Consider the following 18,341-nt stretch of genomic DNA (forward strand, 5'->3'; position numbering starts at 1 on the left):
AGCCGCCGTGGAGAATGGTTAAATAAATAAACAAAACCTATTCCTTAAAGTCTGGGATTGAAAGTTAAAAGCAGAACGTCACATTCACGAAGCGCGTAAACAAATAAAATTTATTTTTTTTATCTCGCACGTAGTCGGCAGGATTCGAACCTGCGCGGGGAGACCCCAATGGATTTCTAGTCCATCGCCTTAACCACTCGGCCACGACTACAGAACATGCGTGCTGCCTTTTGCACAACAACTGAGCTCACTTTGGAATGCAGCGTCTGCCTGTGCAATGTCTCCTGTTAGGCTGCTTCGCCGCCACAACCGCCAAAAAGGATTTAACAAGATTAAGCACAGTTAAAATCATAGCTGTCAACTTTTCCCTTTTCTTGCGAGGAATCCTGTTCGGAATAAGGGAATTTCCCTTAAAAAAAAGGGAAACGTTGACAGCTATGGTTAAAATATTATTATAAACATTTTGGAAGACATCTAAGGATGCACCGTGCAACAGAGAGCACTGGGATTTGGCTTTCCAACAAGGGCAGTTATAAATTTATTCCCCAAATAGCTTTGCAATAAGCATTTTTTTTTAATTGCTCTTTTGAATTGATACTTGTTTTGTTTTACGACAAGCACACCCCCCTTTTTTTATTCTGCACCAAATCGCAGTTGTTCTCCCTGCTGTCAGCTTCCTACATTTTCTTTCTCTTGTTTGGACCACAGAGCATCCTCTAATGCTTACTCGGAAGTAAGCCTCATTGTACTCCATGGAACTTACTTTCCAAGGCTGCAGCCCTATGCAACCTTACCTGGGCCTAAGCCCCACTGATGCCTGTGGGACGTGTGTAGACAGGTGTGTAAGATTGCAAGGCTGCATAGAATTTTCTCCTGGAAGTTACTATAGGACTAAGATGGCTATAATATGTATGCCTTTCAAACCCAGGTTCGATGTGAATCCATCTTTATTTGTAGCAATCAATTTTGGGGTACAACTATTTGCAAATGCCACTTAGATGATATTAGAGACTTGGGAGTCTGACAACATCTGGAAGGCCACAGCTTTTTAATAACTGCGCATTTGCAACTGCACATTTGTGTGATGCCTTCTTTTAGAATAAGAGCACCCATTTTTTAATACAAAATAAAATAATGTGGCTGAGCGGTTGTGGGTTCAAAGTGGCCTCCTCTGCTCTTTCTCATTCCTGCACGGCAGGGGGTTGGACTAGATGACCCTTAGGATCCCTTCCACCTCTACAATTCTACGATTTTATGATTCTATGAAATATACTAAGGCAAGCAACAGCACCACCTACCTTGCTAGCAGGGCAAATGACATATAGTTGCCCTGTTGACTTAAATTTATATTCCATTTCAGGACTAAAAATATACAACACTAAGAAAGATAAATTTATAGAAAGGTGGTCAACTACTGAATAGTAAGGCCACACATTTCTCTCTCTCTCCACTTTAATTAATTTGTTTATTAAGCTATGATGATGGAGCATATAGTTTATGAGGAACAAATTAGCTCAAATTACCTCCATGTTTGTTACTCTTACCATTTTTCATTCTATATATTACATATCTATCTATCATCTATCTATCTATCTATCTATCTATCTATCTATCTATCTATCTATCCATCCTCTTTGCAAACCAGTGCAGCTTCATATTTTATGCAGGAAGTGTAATTAAGAAACATGTGCATTCTCCTCTCTTGAATTTTATCAGCCTTATAATAACTATTATTCTTTGGGCCTGCACAGGTACCATGAAATATTCCAAATGTGTATAGGTATAAAATGCTGTTTGGTGTGCTGTGTGTTCAAAGTCCTTGGCATGTGGCCACTATTGTCTCTTTCTATTCATTCATAAAAGTGACAGAGAGGGAATGCTCTGTTATGTTGTGTTTGATTGGTAACCCAAGGAAACAATCAGAAGAGCCCCTCTGAACTAAGAATCATTGTCTCTTCTAAGCAAAATGACAGAAAACCTATTGCTGGATTTCTGCTGCCAAGATCGCTCAACATTCGTCAGACTCCTTTTTTTCTTTTTTTTCTTTAAAAAGAAAAAGCAAAGCCTGCAGTCCTTAACAGCTACAGGCGAAGCCTTTCAGTTACAAGGTGTTTTATAATCCTCTTGGTACCATAAGTAATGAATTGCAAGCCCTCTTTAGATTCTCTTGTACTTGGAGCTTTTTATATTGTTGTTCCGTTCCACCTCTCAAGGCTCCTATAATATCACTGCCCTATAATGACAGACGTGTTGGGCAGGGCGGTTGTGAGCCCCTCAGTGGCTGATGCTATGGAAGAAACTGAATAGCCCTGATGCCTCTCCAAGTCTTTTTCAAGCACTCCCTTGGTTTAGGTCGTGGTGTCATGTAGGTAAATTGAGTCCAGAAGTTGTGGATCCTCAAGTGGAATTTTTACATCCATCCCTCGCAGCTGTGGAGAGTTTAGACTAATCACAATTCTCCCTGGTATACCATCATCTCTGTAATTTGAAAAAGGATCAGGAGGAGCCTGAAGGCTTGCGGGGGGGGGGGAGGACATCTTAAAGAAACCTTTTGTCTCAAAATACATCACATGTGGAAAGGGAGCACTTGTTCCTTCAGTGTGAGGGGCTTAAGGAATGCACAAGTCAAATACGTTGTTGGCAGCCTTTCAGGTGTCCCTCAGAAATGCAGCGGCACACGTTTGCAATACAAAATAGCACCTTCTCCCTTTTGGCTCAGTTCCCGACCAGCTTTAGCAAGTGCCCATGTACATGTGTACTGTGGTGCCCCGCAAGACGAATGCCTCGCAAGACGAAAAACCCGCTAGACGAAAGGGTTTTCCGTTTTTCGATGCGCTTCGCAAGACGAATTTCCCTATGGGCTTGCTTCGCAAAACGAAAAAGTCCTGCGAGTCTTGCGATTTTTTTCACTCCCCCCTTTTTCTAAGCCGCTAAGCTGCTAATAGCCTTTTAGCCGCTAAGCCGCTAAGCCTTTAATAGCCGCTAAACCGCTAATAGCGCTAATCCGCTAATAGGGTTGCTTCGCAAGGCAAAAAAACCGCTAGACGAAGAGACTCGCGGAACGGATTAATTTCATCTTGCGAGGCACCACTGTACATGGACAGCAATATCAGAACGGATAGGGATAGAGTATGCTCTCAGACTGTTTTCAGGGGAATTCAATCCCATGCTGGCAAATTCAGCTTGCACAACTTAAGCTGATTTGGAGCTCTTGCGTAACAAAGCCGTTTCTTCCCTGTAAAATAAGACTTTCTGCTGTAAGCAAAGTGATGGGGAAAGTGTGGAGGATGGAGGATGAGCCATATTGGTGATGAATACGCCACTCACACAGTTTTGACCAATTTTCAGTTGCTTGATGTCTGAGCTTCAAAGACAAAGCAGCACCTCCCCATCTTCCCTTCACACTTTTGGAAATGGAAGTATATATATATTTATTATGCTGTGTCCTTGCTCATTTCACTCACCAGCCTTGCCTACCACCACCTGCTTGCCAAAACCTCTCCCACCTCAAACCACCCCATTTGGATCTCACCCCCTCCTCAATTCCTTTGTTTGTTGAGACCAGGGCGGCTGCCCTGGCCATGAGGCAGGCTGAGGCAGCCACTTCAGGCAGCAGAACCCCAAGAGGTGGTGCCCCCACAGGTCCCCTGCTTTCCTTGCAACTTCCATTGCTGGTGGGGAAGTGGTGGCTTTCAGTGAAATCTAATTGGAACCTGCTGCTGCTGCTGCTTCATAGGCACTCAGTGCTTTTTTCTGGGAGGACACATACCCCTAAACATTTTGTGAATCTAACGGGAGTAGAAACTAAAACTTTTAAATATTTTAGTTTCTTCTTTAGCACGGTGAATCGTTAGTTCTGTTGAATAGTGTGGTGAATCATCAGTTCTGTTGCTACCCCCGATGGTGGCCTCATTTCCTCTCACCGTGTTTCCTGAGTCTCAGACAGAAGCGGGCGTTTAATGTGTGAAGTAGGAGTTGGACTCTAGCATGGTGATTGATCAGTTTCGTTGTTACCACCTCTGATGGCAGCTTCATTTCTTTTTCCAGTGTTTCCTGAGTCTCAGACGGAAGCATGTTCTTTGTACTTTTGTCCATTTATTGTATTTATTTTCCCCGATTTGAACTATAAAATGGTGATTTTCTTGAGTAAAAATGAAAGTACCCTTAAACATTTTTTTAAAGAAAAAAAATCACTGGAGGCACTGCTGTGTGACTCAGGTGGGGATTCAGGCTTTGGTGGTGGGGATTCTATGGCAGGATAGCAACACCTTCCTGGTTAGGGCCACACCACACATCACAAGCCCCACACACGCTTGGCTGTGACAGAAGAGTGAGTGCAATAAGGACAGACAGCAGAGAAGTGGAATGGAATGGTGGGTGGAGTTAAAGTTGAATGACAGGTAGAGAGTGTCGGTTGGAAAATGACAGTTGAAAGGAGAGAGATTCGGCTGTGAGAGTCTGAGGGAAAGGGGGAACGAGATGAGAGGCATAATTGAAGTATACGTAACAGAGCTAGGACAGCTGTTCTTAAAGGTAGAATAGGCAGTAGCATGTATTTTTAGTCTGGACTTAGAGGAGTAGCTGAGGAACTGACTTTAGTGAGAACTTGGGGACAGGAGCTTGTAGGTTTGCCCAGGAAACGTCACAATTTGTTGGCAGCCTGGTGGGATCCAAAGCCATGAGATATTGCTATACAGGAGTTAAAACAGTGAGAGTGGGATCAAAATTTAGTAGCAGAGTATGATCCTAATATATAGGAGCTAAATATGTGAGAGCAGATTCACAAATTGGCCTCAGTGGTGTGGGATTTGAAGTTATGGTTTATTAATATATGGTTTATTAATGGTTTGTGTATCTGAGAGGAGAATTTGTAAGATTTGAATGTGTGAGATACATGTTAGGGGGATTTTTGAAACAACGGAATAAAATCAGCGAGTCACCTTGAAATGCTTCAAAATTTGATTGCAGAACAAGCGGCACAACTTTGTTTGGGTCTGAGGAGAGAAATTAAAGAATGCTGTGTAACAAAGCACCCAGGTCAAAAAAGGCTTGTAAGGATGCCGCTATGGATCTTGACTCAATAGACTACTGGAGGATAAAGGAGGTGCTGGAGATGACACGTCTGGAAGTAGAACAGAAGAAGAAAACGAAAGAGAATCAGAAAGAATTGGAATTAATGATGAAGGACAATAAAAGAAACCAGAGAGAGATGGAGCATCAGAAACAGATAGAACGGGAGCAGAGGAAGAAGTATGAATTAGCGATGTTTAGAAGGGAAATAAAGGAGAATGAGGTTGCCAGAGAATATGAGGAGGTAGGTCCTGTTCAGAGAGTATCCCAAGCAGGCCTTGCATTGAATGTTCCAAAGGTAGAGCAGTTTATCTTGGAGAAACGAAGATTGCCTGAGAGCCAATTTATGCCAGAAGTGGGAGATGCCACTAGTAGTCCAAAGAGACCAGTTGAGGCCTGCATTTTGCCCACTGGCGGAGGGGATGAGCCTGTCTTCTTGGAATTGGCTGATAAGGCCAAGATGCCCAAAGCCATAGGGGGGAAGCCAGCTCAAGAGTCAGAGCGCATTCAAGAAGATGTAGAACGTCTGAAAGAAGAGCTCACAGTAGCCTGTGCTGCAAAGGCAGAGCTACAGTTAAAGCTGGATGAGCTACAGAGATCAATAAAGTATTCTGAGAAAAAATGGGAGGATGAAAAAGAATTCTTGCATAATCAGAACATTCGGTTGGCTACAGAACTGAAGGCAAAAACAGATGAACTTCTGGTTCTTGTTTGGGAAAAAAGAAGTGAAATTGTGGGTCTTCAGTATGACCTGCAGAACAAGAGAGAAGAAGTGTCTTGCATGGAAAAGGAAGTCAGTGAACTAAAAAAATCAAATGAAAATCTACGGAAACAGGTGGCAGATCTTTTAGTAGAAGTGAAGGAGGCAAAAGTACAGCAGCGAGCTAGTATGGAAGAGAGATCCCACAATGAAAGAAACACCCATATTGAGTTGTCTAATTCATACAAGAATTTTGCTGATGAATGGGAGACAAAATGCAAAGCATTATGCCAAGGTATACAGGAGCTGTGCAAATATCTGAAAGGCGCAAGTGAAGCTAACAAAGAAATACAGGATCATTTGGTTGAGATGCAACAATACATGGGGGGAAATAAAGGAAAAGATGCATTAGCTGGAGGAATAATGGGACAATGTGAATGATCTTGTTTCAGTCACCAAATCATAGTGATCCTCTTTCCAGAGGCTGTGTTTGTTCCATCCTTTCAAGACTCTGCAGGCATTTTTTGAATCAGAGATTATGGATAGTAATCTTGCTGTGGTGAAGCAGAAAGGGAATAAATGCAAGGCCAGCAAAAGAGACTGTGAAATTATTCTTTATAGTTGTGGGAAAGAACTGTGTTTTATTTAAGTCTATAACTTGACAAGATTCTGGAAACAGATAATCCAATCAAAGGAATGTGGGTGCAAGCTAGGGTATCCTGGGTATCTAAATGAATATGTAAGTGGCATTTCACCAAGGCAAGCGACTGTCAGCCTTGCTGGAACTTTGAACAATGGCTATGTGAATCCTAGAAGGGGCTGTCTTTTTTTGGGGGGGGGGAATTGCTCCCTGTGAATCTGGATTAAATGTGGACCTTGTTCCTGGGTAAGTGACTCCCCCTTCTAGTTTGAACTGTCAGTCCTTTTGCTATTAAGGCTCTCTGTGGGGTCCAATAAGCAATTTGATGATGATATTATTCATTTTTGATACAATTGTCTCAAGGTGATGTACAATAAACACAGCAAAAACAATTTAGAAACAGCACAAAACAGCATATACATCTAAAAGAAAACCAAAACCCTACAAAATAAGATATCCATGGCAAAGATCCATTTATCCAGCTGAGGAAGCCTTTCAGAACTACCGTAAATTTGTTTCTGGAAAGTGCAGATGGTTGGTGCCTTTTGTATCTTGTCAGCAATGCTATTCCACAGATGTGTCCTGATTTCCCATACCTACACGGCGCAGATAAGAAGCATGCAAATAATTCTTTAACTTTACAGATGGACAGCTGAGGCTGACTGACCCAAAGACACCAAATGAGTTCATAATGGAGCAAGCATTGTCCTAGGCATAAATCTAATACATTCTCCAATGGACCAAACTGGCTAAGCACTTTCAAACGTTATCCCTATATACACAGCTTGACTGAGGAAATCTGTACAGTGTATGCTGAATGCACTGTATTTGAACTGACAACACAAAAGGTTAAAAAATATTGCCACCCGTTGCCAGTCTCTTAAGCCATCCAATATGCCTGTATATTAAAAGATCTGGAATATCTCCCCTATGAATTTAGTTCGCCTAGGAATAACATATTTTTAAGTGGTTACAGCCACACAGGAAAAATTATTTTTGGATAAGTAGGTCAGCTCTGTAACAGCACAGGTGTTTCTGCATGTACAAGACACAGCAGGAAAATGTTTTTAAATAAATAAATGTTGCAATGCAAATTAAAAAAAGGGGGGGGGGAGGAGGAGAGAAAACACCCTCTGAACCCAAAAGCAACCCCTACTCATGAGCCAGTATCCTTTTTAATGAATTTGGCACAGTTTCAAAATTTCCACTCATAACCATGCCTGTTTGATCTCTATGAGGTATAGCAAACAATTGTAAAAGAGTTTCTGGCAGAAAAAAAGCACCATTGGCTTATGCTGGTGTGTATCAAAAAGTTCCCACTTCCAAATCAGCAATAATTAAGTGCACCATCAAAAAATAAATATGCCACACCTGCTTTCTCTGGCACGCTGTTTCAGATCCTGTAGGCTCAGCAAGCAGCATTTCATTTCTAATGAAAGAGAAGTGTCAGGACCGTAGATAACATGAAGAAACACAAGCCTGCCGACCTAGGAGTCCAGAAGGCAAAAAAAGGTAAAGGTACCCCTGACTGTTAGGTCTAGCTGCGGACGACTCTGGAGTTGCGCGCTCATCTCGCTCTATAGGCCAAAGGAGCCACCGTTTGTCCGCAGGCAGTTTTTCTGGGTCATGTGGCCAGCATGAGTAAGCCACTTCTGGTAAACCAGAAGGCCTGTGAGAGATGAGAGAAGTAGCTTGGGGATTGCTCTCTTGCCACTGGTTGTGCTTGGATATTGAGGATCTCACAAGTATGAGGTCTGAAGCTGCTTTTAACCACTCCTGGGAGGGAGGTGAACCTGGCTCCTCCAAACATTTGGGGTGGGGGGAGAGACTGCAGTTTGCTAGTAGAGCACATACAAATGATTCCAGGGTCAGGCCTCGACACCTGCAATTAAAAGACCTGGAATCTCCTTCCTTGGAGAGCCAGTGTGGTGTAGTGGTTAAGAGCGGTAGACTCATAATCTGGTGATCTGGGTTCGCTTCCCTGCTCCTCCACATGCAGCTGCTGGGTGACCTTGGGCTGGTCACACTTCTCTGAAGTCTCTCAGCCCCACTCACCTCACAGAGTGTTTGTTGTGGGGGAGGAAGGGAAAGGAGAATGTTAGCCGCTTTGAGACTCCTAAGGGTAGTGATAAAGCGGGATATCAAATCCAAACTCCTCTTCTTGGAGAGCTTGGATGGCCATCTGTTATGGATGATTTTGTTGAGATCCTTGCATTGCTGGGGGGTTGGACTAGATGATCCTCAGGGTCCTATTCAAGTCTGCAATTCTACAATTCTATGAAACGCTTAAGCAACAGAGCTCCAATTTGGGATGTAGTTCACGGCTGGCAAGACAGCATTCCTGCACAGGCACCAATTTTGTCTTTTTCAAGAAGAGAAATTGTGTGATTTCCCAAAGTGCTGGGATAAGAAAAACTATGAGATTAAGATTGCTGTGAAATATTACGTTTCTTGCTTTGAGAAGAGCGTCGCTAAAAAGCACAAACAACTCCAGTGATTTGGTATCTGAAGAAGTGTGCATGCACACGAAAGCTCATACCAAGAACTAACTTAGTTGGTCTTTAAGGTGCTACTGGAAGGAATTTTTTTATTTTTCCAGTGATTTTGTTCAGACTTTAGGATATCTCCACCAGCAGGGGGCACTGCAGTGTGACATTTAAGGAGCAAGACACAAGTGGAATTACATTTGAAGCAATCATTTCAGTACAAACAGGTTCAACCTTTAGTAACTGTCTCTGGAAAATGCCCAAATTATCACCTGCAAGTTGAAAAGCAAGAGGTACTTTTATTGATATGATTAGTTGGCCAATATAGGTAGAGAATGAAAGGGAGAAAGAATAAAATCCATGTTTTTGTTTTTTAATCTTGCAGGTGACGCACAACTTCTGATCTCACCCCTTTAGGGTAATTACATAGAACATGAAGGCATAATTTTAAGAGCAAGAAGGGGCTGCAGTAATTAGAAAACATGCAAAGATCGCTAAGTCATTATAGCGTGCAAGGCACTGACAAATTTAGCGGTTAATGGCACACATGCATAGATTATTCTGAATCATTGGTATCCTTTGAGGCTTTGCCCAGGATCTCTTAGGGAGTGTGCTCATAAAGTAATGTCTAGGTAACAATCTTCCTAACAGCTTTGAAATTGGCCAATTATTTGTGGAAATAACTTCTATTTCTGGGTGAAGCTTCTCAGATTTTGGTGCATTGGCAGCAGGATACTGAGCAGAATCTGAGCATGGTCATATTTAACGTGCTTTATTATATATATATATATATACATATACACAGTGGTACCTCGCAAGACGAAAAACGCGCAAGACGAAAAACGCGCAAGACGAAATAGTTTTCCGTTTTTCGAGTCGTTCCGCAAGACGAATTTCCCTATGGGCTTGCTTCGCAAGACGAAACGTCTTGCGAGTTCTTGTGAGTTTGTTTCCTTTTTCTTAAAGCCGCTAAGCCATTAATAGTCGCTAAGCCGCTAATAGCTGCTAAGCCGCTAAGCCGCTAATAGCTGTGCTTCGCAAGACGAAAAAACCGCAAGACGAAGAGACTCGTGGAACGGATTAATTTCGTCTTGCGAGGCACCACTATATATATATATATATCCATTCTAAAGGAAAGTAGTCCTGAGTGCTCACTGGGAGGACAGATCCTGAAGTTGAGGCTCCGATACTTTGGCCGCCTCATGAGAAGAGAAGACTCCCTGGAAAAGACCCTGATGTTGGGAAAGATGGAGGGCACAAGAAGAAGGGGATGACAGAGGACAAGATGGTTGGACAGTGTTCTTGAAGCTACTAACATGAGTTTGATCAAACTGCGGGAGGCAGTGGAAGACAGGAGTGCCTGGCGTGCTCTGGTCCTTGGGGTCACGAAGAGTCGGACACGACTAAACAGCTAAACAAAACAAATATATGTATGTATATGTATATATGTATGTATATGTGTGTGTGTGTGTGTGAACAGAATGATATGAACAGAATGATATGAACAGAATGATATGAACAGAATGACAGTTCTGAGTGAGGTGGACAAATAGACTGCCCTGACATAAGGCAGTTTCCTATGGAAAACAGATCTAACACAGAAGGGAGAGTCTAACAGATAAAAGTGGTGCATAGCGTCACATGGGATGATGATGGTTTAAAAGTATGACACAATTCATTATGAACAGTTCTCTTTGTAAACAAAGGATTACAGAGGTTGGACATCATGGATGCTTTAGCTGAGATTCCTGCATCGCAGGGGGTTGAACTAAATGACCCTCGTGGTCCCTTCCAGCTCTACAATTCTGTGATTCTATGAAAGGAAGCTTCATTCTACCACATCAAACTATTTCTCTGTCTGTAGCCTAGCATTGCCAATCTCACTGGAAGTGGCTCTCCAGGTGCTTGACAGGACAGAGTTCTTTGCCACCACCTTCTGCACGACACCTTTGACAAGAATTGCCTGGGATCAAACATTTATCTGCATGCAAAGCTTGTCCATTTCCAGTGTGATGTCAGCCGAAGGGACAACTTGCCTGCTCTGACTGCCGAGAGGTACATGAGTGGCTTCTGCTCTGGGAACATACATAGATCTTCACACGACTTCCCTCTTGCACGAGATGCAGGAGTTCCCCTTTACTCTAGAAATGTGGCTCTCCAGGTGCCACCTGACTCTCCAGTGCCACCCGACTCTCCCATCAGCTCTAGCCAGCATTGTTTGTAGGCAAGGATTACGGGAATTGTGGTCCAGCAGCCTCTTGATGGTTTCAGGTTTCCCGACAGTGGTATAGTTTGTGTGAAACCATTCATAGTAGACCACATTTTTATTCTTTGCAGTTGTATGTTTTGCAGTACGAGAGAGAGAGAGAGAAAAGAAAAGAAGAAGAAGAAGAAGAAGAAGAAGAAGAAGAAGAAGAAGAAGAAGAAGAAGACGACGAAGAAGACATGGTGCAATCAAGTCTGTAAGTAGGTTAATGAGATGTAGTGGGAAAGCGAAGGGATGTATGCACAGCACTGCCCCCCTCTGCTAAAGCGTATGGGAAAACGCTTGTGGGTGGAAGATTTGTATGAGCGATGGAAGTTCTGTGCCTGCAAGGAATTATTGGATTGAGCTGATTGTGTGCATATATATATATATATCCCAAATTGATGCAGAATGCCAGTGCAAGCACAGTCATGGGAAGAAAAAAAAGAAAACAGAATGTACATGTGAGGAAATAAATCTTTACTTATGGGTACAGTTTCACAAGCCACACCTGTGTTTGAAGATACAAGCAGCTATAATTAATGAATTTACCTCCGAGAGAAAACTGTGAGAGAAGACAGCTGTGAACCTTGCCTTTAAAAATGCAAGAAGAGGCAAAAATGCAAGAAAAATGCATTGATAGAGAGGAAATATTGGGCTTATTTGATTAAGCTCTGAATTTAATCAAACAGGCATTTTGTTTTGCGGGGTGATTTCTTTTTTTAAAAAAATGCCAAAAATTTATTTTATTACATAAACTGCTTGATTGTAGAAAAAACAACACCTCAAAGCAGTCAAAAAGTCTCTCATTTTCATGGCACATTTATCTGTAAATCTAGCGTGCAGCAAAGTCTCAGAATTCCCATAATAAGCAGAAGTCCTTTGAAATCTTGTTTGTTACTATAAAATTAAGGTTATGGGAGCTGGTTACATTTTATGTTAGGTTAGCTCCATGAGCAACCAGCGAAACAGTATAAAGTTTATTCTCCTAACATTTCAAATGCAGTGGTAATGGCTTCCGAAAGTACATTGGTTGGAAAGAGGAAGAAGACTGGTGATGTGGGTTTGTGGGGGAGGGGGCAAGGTATGCTTTACTTCCAACTGACATATGACACAGCACAAGATGAATAAAATCTGCATCTTCTGGTCCTGTCTTCTGGCGTGGTCAGAGCATGGCAGCCAAAACAAGGCATCCGGGATTGGGATCAGAAGCTAGGGTGTAATGCTTAAAATGGGACAGTTGCGTAGTATGCTAGCCCAACATCCTGTTTTCACAGTGACCACCCAGATGCCTGTGGGAAACGCTCAACAGGACCTGAGTGCAAGAGCACTCCTCCCTCCTGTGGTCTCTAGCAACTGTCCTTCAGAAACATGACTGTCTGGGACTATGGAAGGAGAGCAAGAGTCAACATGGCTCAGAGTACCATTGAATTTGTCCAATCCTCTTTTTACAGCCGTCAGAGTTGTCCACCATCTGAGTGTTTGCGTGTTCAGGAAGACACAGGGCCCTGTCCTGGTCTCTGATCCATAACTGACTTCTGCTCAATGATTGAAACTAAGATCTTCACGTCAAATTTGGCTATGGACTAACATGAACTTATCTCTACTCATAAACTCTTATCTCTAATACTGTAACAAATTGTGTCATACATATCCTTATGAGTTTGAGTTTGAAATCTCTGTTTGAGTTTGGAATCCTTGTCAGAATACATACTTTTGAATGATTAGTTTTTGTTACAATTGACTATTGATTTGCGAGTAGGGACCACTCCCACTATTGAAACTTATATTGGCCAGAGTTCTTGGTATGGTTTTTTCTTAGCCTACCAAAGAGCCTTGCATAAATGTGTAATGCACAATGGAACTTAAAAAAATGTGTATACCTTTTTTATATAAAAAAACCTATCTGGCCTCCAGAAATCCCTCAGAGATGTGCAGTTCCTGGGCCCCAGATGATAAGCATGGAAAGAACAGCGTTCAGTGCCAATATCCATTATTAGATATTACACTTCAAAGGTTTCAGTCTACAGATAGCTCATCTTAGATTAATAATGGATACTCATCTAAATTGTGAGAGGATAACTTTCAGAAACAGCAGAGATACAGGATTACTTTTGTTCTTGCAAGGAAGCCCTACTAACATGTCAGAAGGCCAGCTGCAAAAAAGGGGCACTTTTAACAGACAATTTAGAGAGTTTAAATCTAAAAAATCCTTCTCAGTTACTTGGGTCATATCCACACTTACTTTTTGCCCCTCTTTTGCCAGGCAGAGGTCTGCACTTTAAAGTTCCGTGTCCAAATGGATTTATAAAAAAATTGTCCTGAGCTTTCCCTGTGAAAACCACTCTTTAAATCTTAATCAGAGCAAACGTCAATTCATGTTTTTCACAGAATGACGTTTGCTCCAATCGAGCTTTAAAGAGTGGGCTTTTGCAAGGAAAGCTCTGGAGCAAAAAAGAAAAAAGAAAAAGAAAAAGTGCTCCAACATGCTGTTTTAAATCACTGACCATGCTTGGAAAGAGTGGAGGAAAGGTAAATTTGGATAATAAGCCCTTATTCTCTGTTTGCTGAATTTGTTTTGAGACAACAGGGAGCAGTCTTTCCCCCAGATCTATATTGTCCATTATGAACCTAAACAATTTTGGTCCTTAGTTTAAAATCTATAAACTATCATCGTTGGCTTTCCATATTGCAGCCTGTATATTTTTTCATGATTGTGTGTGTGTTTTCTTTTTTCCTGTGCATCCACAAGTAGCATCAGGTCTAAGTTCATCATTATTTACTTGAAAAAGCTCAATAAAAAATAAAGAAGTCATCTAAGCCTTTCACCGCCGCTGCACGTTATGATAGCTAATTCCATTCATTAAGGAGTGTGTCCTTTTGGCAGTCCTGAATTGTATTGCATGGAAGTGCATTTCTTTGTATGATTCCAAGTTCTAAGATTACAAATCTGATTTTATTTGCAACCATGTCTCTATCATACCTTCATCAGCTCTTTGTCTCTAGTCTAAATATGCTTGATATGATCCTGTTTTGATATTGAGCATTTTATAAATGTTTTGGTTAAATCTACTCAGTGCTTTTTTCTGGGGGGGATGCAGGGGTACGTATACCCCTAAACATTTTGTGAATCTAAATTTGGTCTCATTGAAGGGCAATATTTCAACATGAGTAGGAAAATGAGAGTCCTCCTAAACATATTTCTTAGAAAAAAGCACTGAATATACTGCAGGAAAACTAGTGGTTAACAGGGAGTGACAAAGGGCAAAATGATTTTTTTAATATCCTACACAGTTATAAAAATCGTGATGAGCTGTGCTTATTTTCCAGAGAAAGGAGCATAGTTGCACCTGCAGTAGGGCTATGTTTCCTTTATCGCTGTGACAGAAAACATGAATCATGGATTCTTGCAGATTTTTCCTGTGTACATCATGGGCTTCCTCTTATTTATCACAATTCCTATAGGAACCAACCCTGGCCTTGAGTAATAAGTATGTTGCCATGCTCTGGGACATGAGTTGAAAAAAGAAGTTTATTATACAAGATGACTCAACCCTGCCTGCAGCCACTGAAAGCAAAAGGGAGGGGAAATGCTGACATCTTGACCTTCGTATTATCAAGCCCAACTCCACTCCCATTTGTTTATATCTCAACTAGATCCACTGAGGTGAGGCCCTGCGCAAACCTGCAAACTGTAAGGGAGTGGCAGATGTAGCAACAGAAGGACTTCAGTTCACCTGCGCTGTAAAGAAAGCCGACACAGGAGTCAGGTAAGCAGCCTGGAGCAGTGGTTTTCAACCAGCGTGCCGTGGCACCCTGGGGTGCCTTGAATGATAACCAGGGGTGCCGTGGGTAACACTGGCCTCTGTTCCTCTTTCCTCCCACCCTTCCTCTAATGCTCTCTCACGTCTCTGTTTCCCAAAGGCTTGCACAGCTGAAGCAGTCCTAACTACAAGCTCCCCAGGCGAATGGTGCCTCTGGGGATGTCCAGTGGGTGCTTCCACTGTAGGGCAGTGTGAGGAGGCACCTCTCTTTGGGGGCAGGGGGGCCAGCTCAGAGACCAGGGGTGGCAGCTGCGGCTGCCCAGAGGACTCCCGAGGAGAGGGGAGAAGAGAAGAGGCTGAAGGAACACTCCACAAGGGAGGGTTTGAAAAGGGGTGAGGGGCTGCCAGCTCTGCAGGCAACTGGGCTTTTGAGGCTCAAAGGGAAGCCGCAGAAAGAATGTCGTTGGTCAAGCAAGCTGTGGATCCAAAAAGGTTGAAAACCTCTCGTCTAGAGTTTCATCCCTCACAGAGACTCAGGCAAATACTGTTTAGGGGCTCCAGAGCAAAGGACATACTCACACTGCAGTCAGTATGGGCACCCAAGAATGACAGAATATGAAGAGGTGTCAAATTACAGTAAGAAAGAAAACAAGTGGCAGGATAAATAGAGCAAGGAAGAAGTACATTGAGAAGCATGGAACAAAGGACAATAAAGTGTGTGTTAGCTTTAATAATAAAATAATAATAATAATAATAATAATAATAATAATAATTATTTTATTATATATACCCTTGCCCAAATCTGGCTGGGTTTCCCCAGCCACTCTGGGCAGCTTACAGCATATATGGTTGTCAGGGGACTGCCATCGGAACAGGGGAAGGAGGCAGGGGGGCCGTTGGGATACAGAGAGCCTCCGAAACTCCTGAGGAGCAGTTCCTCTTCCAGCGGTGGGAAAAGCCACACCTCCGGTGGAGAAGAGAGGGAAGGGGCCAGCCAAGCGAGGAAAGGGCTCGAGGATGCTGCTGAGAACCCCAGCACCTCACCTTGCCAGGCTGGCCAGGAGGGATGCATGCCTCTTCCATCGCCCAGCTTGTGCAGAAGGGTGAAACGCAAGGAGGGGGGGAGGAGGCTTGGGGTGCTGAAGTTCTTATGTTGGGGGAGAAGCCGGAAGGGGCCACTCCCGGATTCTGCCAGTGACTAAGACGGACATGAACTTTGTAGAACTGCACTGCAAATAGTTTGCACAATAAAACCTGTAAAAGACAAGTCAGTGTCCTGCCTGGTTACTCACAAGCAACCACCATCAGCATCTGACAATGGTCATCCACTAATGGCGGAAACAAAAGCACCATTCAGGTGAGCTGCAGTTAGGGATGGGAGAAATTTGTTTTGGGTTGCATTTACAGGTGAACCTATCTAATCTGCCCTTCCCAAAACAAAATGTGAATCAAGACACAGCCATCCTTTGAAGTTTGCACTTCCTTAAATTTTGCAATTCAGTTGTCCATTCGACTAATGTGTAGAAAAATGTATATGGTGAAGTAAATTCTGCACATAAATATTCGTGAAAATAACACAAAATGCTGGTGTCTAAAATTTATTTACTTAATAAAATTTGTACATTTGATTGTAGTAAAAACCTCAAAGCAGCTGTAACTGTGGGCTAGCCATGTGTTACAACTTATAGCCCTGCATCAGGTGTACATTCCAATTTCCACCAAAATACATGTTTGGACGATTCAACAAATGTGTGGACGACCATCAAAATGGGGATGGGAATGTGTCTATAAGCATTGGCAAAACTACTGCAGATCTCCGGTGCTGGGTTGCGGGTGAATGATGTCAGGCTTTCTTTTCTTTTTTTATAGATTTTGCAGTGGTTGGAGATCACTCCAAAATACAGTACAGGCATTCCCCCACTTATGTATAATCAACTCGCACGTGACCACATATACCTGCATTGGTGGGATGTAAATAATTCAATTCAAACCCGGAAATGGCGGGAGAGAACTGGAGAGTCCACATGGCTTGTGAGGAGACCCTCCCTAGAGCCCGAAGAGAATGTCAGTGAGGGTGAATGAAGCCCTGAAGAGACCAGAGGCGCAGTGGGGCTTTGTTTATGCTGCTCAGCCTCCCCATCCAACAGCTGACGTGTGGGGTAGCGTAGCAGCAGCAGCCTCTTTCCCTTGCTTCCTCCTGCCGGCCCCAGATCTTCAATTCTAGTTGTGGATATTTTTGAATACAGTATTTTTGGTATGGATTGAAGAAAGAGCGGCAGAGAGGATGTTTAAAGGGTGTTTAGAAGGTGCTCCCCACTTAATAAATTTCACTTATGCATGCAGGGGCCCGGAACCTAACCCCTGCGTAAGTTGGGGTGGTGGTGCCTGTAGATACTTATGAAGAAGGTAGGTATACTGGTTTGGTGTGCAGAGACCTGTTAAAAATGTGAATTCTGATTTCCTATTAAAAGAGGGAAAAATATTTACAGCCACACTGTCTATTTTTCAGCACAGTATGTGTGGAGAGAGAGAGAGAGAGAGAGAGAGAGAGAGAGATGAAAATTAAAGAGAAGTTTAAGGAATAACACCAAAGGCACAGAGCATATGGGAATGTAGAGATTTCCATTTTCTATAGGGAGCATATAATGAAGGAAGAATGTTACTCTTACGAAAGCTGGACATCATCTGATACCACAGAACCACTTCTATCTCTTGCATTCTTTCCATGTTTAGTTTGAAAACGCCTTTCATGGGCTTTCAGTACATTCTTTGATTTTCTGCCAGTGTTTATTTTTAAAAATATATATTGAAGAATTACTCTTGGTGTTGAGTAACTTGCAGCACAGAGCAATAGAAAAGGCTGGTTTGTGATATGGAAGCCATGCACTAATCTCCTGTTCCCTGGAATGCCCCAATACACTGCTTGGGTGTGCAACTCTCTGCACATGTCCCAAATGTGAAGGGGGAAGCAATAATGCTCTATTAAGCCCTATAAAGATTCCTCAAAATCTGGATGCTGTCCTTTCAAATGGGGAAAGATCAGAATTTATGTAGCATTCTTCCCCTGAGTGCTTAAAGCGCTTTGTGTATATCATGTCACTAATCCTTACAAAGCCTTCTAAGGTAGGGTAGTATTATATTTTTGTCTCTCAGTTTCTGTGGATGTGCAGGATGAGATTGGGGCCCCTGGGGGGTGAATGAAGTTTTGGGCACATGTTCTTTCATTCGTCTTCCTTCTACGTTTCTGCAACTTAAGTGCTTATTGGCCTTCAGCTCCAAAAGAAGGCAGAGAATCAAGATACCCATGGAATCTGCTTTTAATGGTTCCAAGGCTTTGCCGAATGAGAAAGAATTTGGCTGAAATGAGAAAGACTGGCCAAATTTCTAGGATCAAGGACCCATAAGCGGGAGTCGAGAAAACTTTAGAAACTCATGT

At 42.6% G+C, this 18,341-nt stretch overlaps 1 protein-coding gene across 6 annotated transcripts; it reads left to right on the forward strand.

Moving 5' to 3' along the window:
* Nucleotides 1-4,153: 4,153 nt before the first annotated feature.
* On the forward strand, nt 4,154-17,387 carry LOC309539483 (uncharacterized protein). 6 transcript variants are annotated; one of them, XR_014222846.1, is made up of 5 exons: nt 4,184-4,533; nt 7,808-7,922; nt 9,030-9,189; nt 14,799-14,911; nt 16,775-17,387. XR_014222846.1 is itself a non-coding variant. In XM_082235799.1 (2 exons), the coding sequence occupies exon 2, from the start codon at nt 5,015-5,017 to the stop codon at nt 6,209-6,211; it is 1,197 nt and encodes a 398-aa protein (XP_082091925.1). In that variant the 5' UTR covers nt 4,388-4,533; nt 4,969-5,014; the 3' UTR covers nt 6,212-7,341. The 6 variants fall into 6 exon arrangements, 2 of the variants coding, with proteins under 2 accessions (XP_082091925.1, XP_082091926.1); XR_014222847.1 differs by lacking the exon at nt 9,030-9,189 and having other exon boundaries at nt 4,238-4,533; XR_014222845.1 differs by lacking the exons at nt 9,030-9,189; nt 14,799-14,911; nt 16,775-17,387 and adding an exon at nt 11,249-11,296 and having other exon boundaries at nt 4,154-4,533.
* Nucleotides 17,388-18,341: the final 954 nt, after the last annotated feature.

This window comes from Podarcis vaucheri (genome assembly GCF_965113315.1).
Source record: "Podarcis vaucheri genome assembly, chromosome: 8".
Taxonomy (NCBI): Eukaryota; Metazoa; Chordata; class Lepidosauria; order Squamata; family Lacertidae; genus Podarcis; species Podarcis vaucheri.

Bases quoted from the DNA above. Each gene is read 5' to 3' on its own strand.
- LOC309539483 (XM_082235799.1), top strand. From the start codon at position 5,015: ATGCTGTGTAACAAAGCACCCAGGTCAAAAAAGGCTTGTAAGGATGCC.